This window comes from Cicer arietinum, chromosome 5 (genome assembly GCF_000331145.2).
Source record: "Cicer arietinum cultivar CDC Frontier isolate Library 1 chromosome 5, Cicar.CDCFrontier_v2.0, whole genome shotgun sequence".
NCBI lineage: Eukaryota > Viridiplantae > Streptophyta > Magnoliopsida > Fabales > Fabaceae > Cicer > Cicer arietinum.
The window spans coordinates 74,476,473-74,484,884 of NC_021164.2; the positions used below are offsets into that span (position 1 = coordinate 74,476,473).

General features: G+C 27.9%; 1 protein-coding gene across 1 annotated transcript; it reads right to left on the bottom strand.

The window, feature by feature from the left end:
* Positions 1-418: 418 nt before the first annotated feature.
* On the bottom strand, positions 419-2,784 carry LOC101502567 (uncharacterized). The gene is made up of 3 exons (XM_004501728.4): positions 2,297-2,784; positions 2,063-2,227; positions 419-1,976 (listed from the first exon to the last, which is right to left on the bottom strand). The coding sequence occupies exons 1-3, from the start codon at positions 2,654-2,656 to the stop codon at positions 741-743; spliced, it is 1,761 nt and encodes a 586-aa protein (XP_004501785.1). The 5' UTR covers positions 2,657-2,784; the 3' UTR covers positions 419-740.
* Positions 2,785-8,412: the final 5,628 nt, after the last annotated feature.

The following is an 8,412-nucleotide window of genomic DNA, read 5'->3' on the forward strand; positions in this document are numbered from 1 at the left end:
TGGACAAAAAAACTACAAATTATACTAATTTAGAAAACTTAAATGAACTAAATTGTTTTAAAACTAAACTTAGTTTAAAAAAATTGAAAACCAAACTTTATTTTAAAATTAATATTTTTAGCTGAACTAATTTTAAAAAATATAGATTAACTGTAACCATAATTTAATTTTAAATTTTAATTCCAACAAAACTTCAAAACTCCAAAATCCTAACATCAGAATCAAATGTTTCATATGTTCCATTTGCTATGAAACCCCATTTTTTGGATTTGAAGAACCCTTAATCAATTTAGGATTTTCTTTTAATAAAAAAATACACTTTTTGCATGAAAGTCTAGATGAACTTGCCATGTAAGCACCATAATAGAACTCAAAGTACCAGATTTAGAGTACTTGGGTGTTCACCAAACTAAATTAATGCAGATAATATTTTGACTTCTCATTAAACTTCTATAAACATTTATAAAGTTACAAAAAGATCTTTATAGAAGTGAAAACTTATTTTAACAAAAAAACTCTCACAAGTTGACGATAATCAGAACCAAGTGAATATCTCCCTAGTCAAAAGGACTAATAAAGACAAAATGGTGTGCTACATAGTTAAGGATTCTAATTTCTTGCAGTGACACAATCATAGATCATAGATTGTTTGATCAAGATTGGACAACTTAAATTCCAAGATTCATTTAGAAGTCGATTTGACAAAGTCAGAACACGAATCATCCAACAACAAAAATTCCTTAAATTCGTGCCAGTGTGTTTTTCCGAACCACATTTGCAGGAAAAACATGCAACATAGAAGGTGTAGAAGAGGATAATGTTGAGCTAAAATGAAAATCAATCTGTAATTGCCTATGAAGAAAATGATTTGAAACACTCCATTTCTTCTTTTTCTCATCCTTCTCTAGTTGTCTAAGTGGTATAGCAACAAGAAACCGTTTGATAAACTCTTTACAACACTCTTTTCCACGACAAACTACCTCAACTTTTGAAGCTAAATTGGTTTCTTCAACTTTGTCTACTTTCCCATACATCACACATGAATCATCAAACTTCAATATGAATGCTCTCTGACACCCTTCAAAAAGTCTCTCCCCCAATGAATCAATGATATAGTAAGCATCAACCTCAACCTTCAAGATAAAGAAATGATCATTCCAACTAACAATGTAAATCCTTGGCTCACAATCAACTACATTAATGTTGTTTATCTCATTCCATATCTCATCAAAAGACATAGCTCCTTCCAAGCAATGAAACTTTTCAGGGGAGAAAAAACCTGTATATGATTTCTGAGGCAGAACAACTAAAGGTCTTAAATTGGCATCTATGATTGTCTCTAGATCAAAATGTTTATCTGGGAAAAGTTTTGAGTAGTAATCATTTTGGCACATGTTTCTCCATTCATATGAACCTTGTGTGATGAGGTTGTCAAATTGTGGTCTTGTTGGCATGTCTTGATTGGAATGAAGCCAATGGGCTATTAGTGCAACTAACACAGCACATGCACTCTCACCTGAGGCTTTTTCACTTCTTTGATCAAAGGAAGCAAAAAATACATTAGTTTTGAGTCTTGCTTGGCCATCTCTGCTTAAAATATCTTTGATTTCCCATCTATCTGCATTGCCTTCAAGGTGTGATCGTAGAGAAAGTTCATTTGATTTCAAGGAAGGAGTTTGAGTGGTGGTGCTTGTGTGAAAGTTTATATGGAGTGTGTCAAAAGTAATATTTGTCTGTGAGTTGTAGATTCCAGCGCTATTGCTACTACAACTTCCACTACTTGTTGTGGAATCGTTTGAAGAGTCATCTGAATCAAACACGGGGGAGCTATCTGATTCATAAGGATGCTTTTCTTCATCAAACTTTCCATTATTTTTCTTTGTCAAATACTTCACTTGTCCTATAATTCCATGTTTCTTTCTCATCTTTTCAATGGCTATTGGTGACTCACCCTGCTTTAATAGCCTTACAGAAACCTTTTCAAAAGAACCATACAAATTACAATACTATAACTTACTTGCAAATAATATTAAAAAAATAAATAATGGAAAATGGAGCATACCGAAAGGGTAGCTTCGATGATGAATCCATTGACCTTCAACAGGATTGGAAGATTTCTATGAATATTAGATTCGCTCATCATCTCTGTCATGGCAAGCTTCATAGAAACTTTTCCAACAACCATCATCATTTTACCTTTTGATTCTTCTACATCATCACCCTCTCCCTATATACATCAAAATATTAAATGAAAAGAAAAAAAAAAGAAGCAAAAAAAGTTTATTTAGTGACTTACATATAAGACACGAAATGCCAAGTCGCAGGTATCTTTGAGTAGAAGGTTGAAGGCACATAAGTCACGATCGTTCCAAACGAGAGAAGGAGGTTTTCCAAGAGTGAGGAATGTACGACAAGAGGTGGTGTGAGTGGAGGGTCGTTTTAAGGTACGATGAAAAGGAACAAGTGAACAAGAAGGAGGAGGACAAGATTTTCCATTGTGTTTTTTAATCCTTGTAATCATCTCAATGGCTAATTTGTCGTTTGAAGTTGCCACGTTGGCACCAAAAAGTCCAAATTGAAGTTTTAATTGACTCAACTTAACTTTGTGCTTGTTGCTCTGTTCTGAACCAAACCACAATTTCTTCATCATCGTCATCGATTCTCCTCCTCCTCCTTCTTCTTCTTCTTTTTTTGTTGCTAGCTAGCAAGCTAGCCCAATTAATATTATAGATATTTGATTAGATTAAGAAGCCATGCCATGGATTAATATATATTTGAGAAGGAATAGACAAGTAGTCCAATGAATCTTAATTTGCCCATTCGCAACTACCACAGCGTTACTTTATAAATACTTATATATCTCGCAGTCTAAGTATAGAATCAGTCACATTTTATATTTCATATTTCCTTGTAAGAGGACCGCTAAGGGCTACGTGCACCCATCACAAACGCACACGCTTACTTTTTTTTTTCTTTCTTTCTATACAATTATATATATCATTAATTAATGGTTTGTTGGTTAACACTCATTTATTTATGAAGGTGTAAATTGGTAGTGTCTCCTCTTTTTATTTAGTTAAAAAATATATAAGTGATTCTTTTAAAAATTATATATGAATAGGTATTTAGTGATTTCATTTTTTTAACTTTTTTTCTCATGAATCATTCTTGTGTGTCCAACTTTTATATCTCACGTAGCATCAAATTCAACTATTTTTTTTTTTACAGCAGCTCAGTTCTATAACAGAAAGTTTACAATTGATTGTTCTTGTATTTTGATTTGGAATTGAAGAATCTACATTCTACACTTTAAAGCCTTTAATTTGGAGTTGTTCATTTTTTTTGAAAAAAAAAAATTATTGCTCTTCATATTTTTAAAAATATGAGTTGGGAGTAAATTCAGCAAGCTTTATTATCTCTGCAATAGCACATCAAATAGTTATGATCCAAATTTTTAATATATAGCTTATGTGCTTGATTTTTTTAACGCAATTTTATTTCACAAGATGGCTTAGTGACAATTTTTCTTCGCGTGATTATTATTGTTTGATAAAAAAAATGTTTTTTTTTCTTCATGTAAGTAATTTATAAATAATTAAAATGAAATTTATAAAATTATATTTCACTTTTACTTAAATAAATATGAGATATTTTATCCAAATGAAAAGGTGTAGGTTGTCAAAACTACACCAAAATATTAAAAGGTGTAGATTAATCACCTCTACCTTTAATCATTAATAATTAAATAAAACTTACAAAATTACCTTTGAATTTTACTTATTTAAAATAATAAATAGTAGTTTTTTATTCAATTCAAAATATATAAGTTGCTAATTTACACTTTATTATAAAAAGGTGGGTGTGAATTAGCAAACCCTATTAATTAAATTAAGTTAAATTTTTGTATACAAAAAATATATTTGAACTCACCCTTATACGAGTTGGACAGTTGAAATTAATCTTGCTTCATCTCATGAGGTTTTTTTATAGAAGAGCTCCATCTCACAAGGTTATTATATTCTTATTTTAATGTTTTCTTTTTAAGTCTATATCATTTTAATGTTACTTGTCTTCTTCTTGATGTTACATATGCTTAAATATATCTCCTAATATCATAGAGATTATTTGATTAGGTCATTTTTTTAAATAAAAATTTAGAGATATAATATATTATTCCGTTTAAAGTAAATACTTCCAAAAATATTTATATCATATCTTTTTTATCATGAGACCAAATTATTAGAATTAATCAAGTCATATTTTTTGTTTTCTTAATCTATTTTAACAATAATTAAATTATTTAATTGAATATTAACTATAATAAAACAATCATGACAGAATATTAAAATATTAAATTAAATAGTATGATATGAAAGTTATAAGTTCTATAACAAAAAGTAGGACACTAGTTTAGGAGTAAAAAAAATGATAGTTATACCAAAATGTTTCATGATATTTATCATTTTAGTTTAATCTTTTATGCCCATCAAAGTGACTTTTGTCTTGGGTTCTAAAGTGACTTTTTTTTAATTGTTATTCAAAATTTAATTCGAAGAGCCTCATAATGTAATTCATACAATAAATCTATGATACAGTTGATGTGTTGGGGGAGCATAAATAATGGTATAATATGTGCATGTGGATTCCTTAACTATATGGGCGTACGTACAATTACTTTGTGAAGGGATTGTTACTCCTCCTTGTCGTATTCCTCTTGTGAACTTGCATATAAGTTGACTTAACCGTAAGAGAATTTTGCAACTGTTGAAGTGATATGTCATTTATGGATGAATTTTGAGGTGGTGTGCCATTTATCCTCTATTTTTTAAATTAAACAATTAAATACATTTTTAGTCATATTTGTTTTCGTTAATTCAGAATTTTAGTTTTCGATTTATAAATCCAAAAATATTACATTCTAATGTTTTATTAATTTTGAATTTTTCCAACAAATAATTTTTGAGTTTTTTTTTATACATCAAAGTTGAAAATAGTGTCGTTAGTCATTACTAGGAATGACAACGGGTAGAGTACTATAGTACTTGTCCCCATACCCGCAGTTTAAAAAAATATATATATCCATGCTCGTAAACTCTTGAGTATCAATTTTAATACTCGTACCATTATCCTCTGGGTATCTAAGTGTTTATATCCATATTCATCACTTACACTTTAACTAAAATATATCGATAAATAAATAATATTGTTGTGATTAAATTTAAAAGCTATTCAAATATTTTAACTCCAATCATAAAGTATTATAAACTAAAATATTTTCTAACTTAAAATATTTCAAATGAACACACTTTACAATACACATTCTAATATTCGTAATAATAATTTATGAAATTGCAAGTTCTACGACAATATTATTTGAGATCTGTAACAACAATTGATAGGAAATTGCAAGTATAATTATAAAGTCACTATTAATAAGACATAACTCTTAATTATAATGTCACAATTATTTACATATTCATCATAATCAAATTATTAAAAAATTTGCAAACGATGTTAAAACATAAAACAAAAAAATTAATTAAACTAAACACTAATATAATAAATAATATATTTAGATAAGTGCAGGGTGGAGTAGGTACTATAGTACTCGTACATGCACCCATACCCGCTTAATTTTGTGAATAATTATTCGTCTTATCTATTATGTGGGTTTTTACCCTACCCATTGAGAGTTTTTTTTATGGGTATCCATTGTGTCTGAGTCTAATTGTCATTCATAGTCGTTACATGGTAGTGTAACAATGCATATACGTGAGTTAAATTATATTAATCTATTTTTAAGTATTGTTTATTTATATTAATAATATGATAAAAATAAAATAAAATAAAAATGTATATTATGCGTTATATAGCATATGGAATAGTAGAAAAGGAAATAAATTATGTTTGACAAATAAATATAAATAAAAAAAAGCTTATGAATAATAAATTAATACAATGGTTCATATTAATAATAAAATAAATATTAAATTTATATATGTGCTCGAATAAATTAATATTTTACATTGTTTAAAAAAATGATGGTTGAATAATATATAATTTAAATTTATTGTTTTAAAAGTTTAAATAAATATGTAATATCCAACTTACTTATATAAGTGTTTTTGACCCAATGTAAATGATTCACCTTCTCCATTTACTAATCAACAAGTTGCTCGAAAAATTTGTATGTTTGGGTCGAATTCATGACAACGCACTTTGTCTTAGGTTTGTTTGGGCTATGAGCTACGATTTAATGGACCCATGTGGTTTGATTAATAAGTGGACGATAGTAGATAGCCAGTTCACATCAATGATGAGTTATGATGATCACATTATTTAAAGAGAAAAAGGGTTCGACTTTGTCGCACTAATGCCCAATAAAGATTATGAAAGCTACCATTTTGCAATCGCAATCACACACTTGATGAGTAGCATATAATTTACGGCAACAACAAGCTTTTAATTGGACATGTTGGCCTAAATCTAGAACTACAACGGGTCTATATTTGAGGTAAAATCTCTTCATTTCTCGTACAATTTTATTTTTCCTTGTTATTAACGTTGTGTATGTCAAACTAATATTTCCAAAAAGTGACATATTTTACTTAAAAAGATATATTACATATCCAAATATTAGTAGGAGCATCTTCAATAAGGTTGGTTGTTATTTAGTATATAATGATTTTGCCTTCAGATTTAATTATGCTTGAAGTTTGTAGTTTTTATCTTTTTAACGAAATAGATACTCCTTTGATATTTGTTTTCATTTCGTTTATTGACAAGACATAAATGGGAAAATATATTGTTAATTAATTTATACACATGGCTTATGCACCTGACCTTTATGCATAACAAAAGGCAAAGTCTATTCATTTCATACTCCTTTTTGGTATTATTATTATTATTATTATTATTATTATTATTATTATTATTATTATTATTATTATTAACCGTTTCCACCTTGCTATCAAATTGAATTAGCTCTATTTTCTCTCAAAACAGTGTCACTTCGGTTCAGGCAAGTAAGGGCCCCTATTTTATTTTTATAATCCTAGTATTAGTATAGTTACATCAAATCTCCTCAATTATATTTTACAACTTATTTTTTATTTTACAACCAGTCACACCCTAATAACCCGAGCAACGGTTCGCTCAATTATCAATTCACTTCATAAAAAAAATGCCTTTTGGGAATATTGGAATTAAGATTCCTTGTTGTGAAAATTGAAAACGTTTGATGTTGTTAAGGTTTGTGGTGATTGCGATATATGTTCTCTAGTACATTTCTAACCTTAATTATTCTTACTCTTTCTTTATCATAACCGAGTACCAATTAAAATTTGGTAATTAAAATAAATAAATAAATAAATAATAAACTAGTTATTAGTGAATTATTATTATTATTATTATTATTATTATTATTATTATTATTATTATTATTATCAACATAAAATATAACAATATTTTAGAATTTATATATATAATATTAATTGATGGGTAATGTATGAAAATAACTATTAAAATTGCGATAAAAATTAATAACATTTTAATGTAAGACAATTTTATTTATTAAAATAACATCTATTATTATGAGACTAAAGAAATTATGTGGGTTGGAGAGTGTCTAAATTAATAACATTTTTTTTATAAATTTCTCTTCCATCTATACTTATTTTTGCTAGTTGTAGAGCGAAGGACGCAAATAGAGGATCAATAAGTAGGATACATATAAAAAAGTATTAGTAAATGTCTTAAAAAATCAAATATAGAAAAAAATATTCTAAAGTTTGTATATTTAATATATAAAAAATAAAAAATAAAAAGTTTAACACAAAATTTGTTCGTTTTTACTTTTAGATTTCTTGTTAACAAAACTTTAATACAATTTTTCTTAAATATTCAAAACTCACTAATAACACCCAACTTAATGATAATAAATTTCAAAATAATAATTGAGTCTTTTCTATGATTTTGCCAACACAATTTTTGAACCTTAAAAATACATTTCTATTTTTTTTTCTTTCCTCATCCAGCAAACACAAACACAAGCAGAACATGGTATTCAAAAGTTTTCTTCATAGACTCTGTCACCAAAACAACTCTCTTCTCTACCGCAGAGATGCCCCTCAACCACCTCACGCTAATATTTTAACACTTTATATCACAAACTATTACCCCTCACACTTTACTTTCTAGAACACACTATCTCCCAATTTATCAAGTGATTTTTTTTCTTACCATTGTGGACTCTCAACTTTTAGAAGAGCACTATGAATTATTTCCCCATATGACTAATTTGTGAAAATCCGAAATAAATTTTAGAAAGGTTTTGTTAATCACATTCCATAACTCATTTATGAATCCAAAACTTGTTTCATCGAACCTCCAACTTTTTTTACTCTCACAACC

Excerpts from the sequence above, each read along its gene's own strand:
- LOC101502567 (XM_004501728.4), bottom strand. The coding sequence starts at position 2,656 with ATGACGATGATGAAGAAATTGTGGTTTGGTTCAGAACAGAGCAACAAG. Across the intron at positions 2,228-2,296 it reads TGGCATTTCGTGTCTTATAT|GGAGAGGGTGATGATGTAGA; the intron begins GTAAGTCACTAA and ends TGATGTATATAG. Across the intron at positions 1,977-2,062 it reads TCATCGAAGCTACCCTTTCG|GTTTCTGTAAGGCTATTAAA; the intron begins GTATGCTCCATT and ends TCTTTTGAAAAG.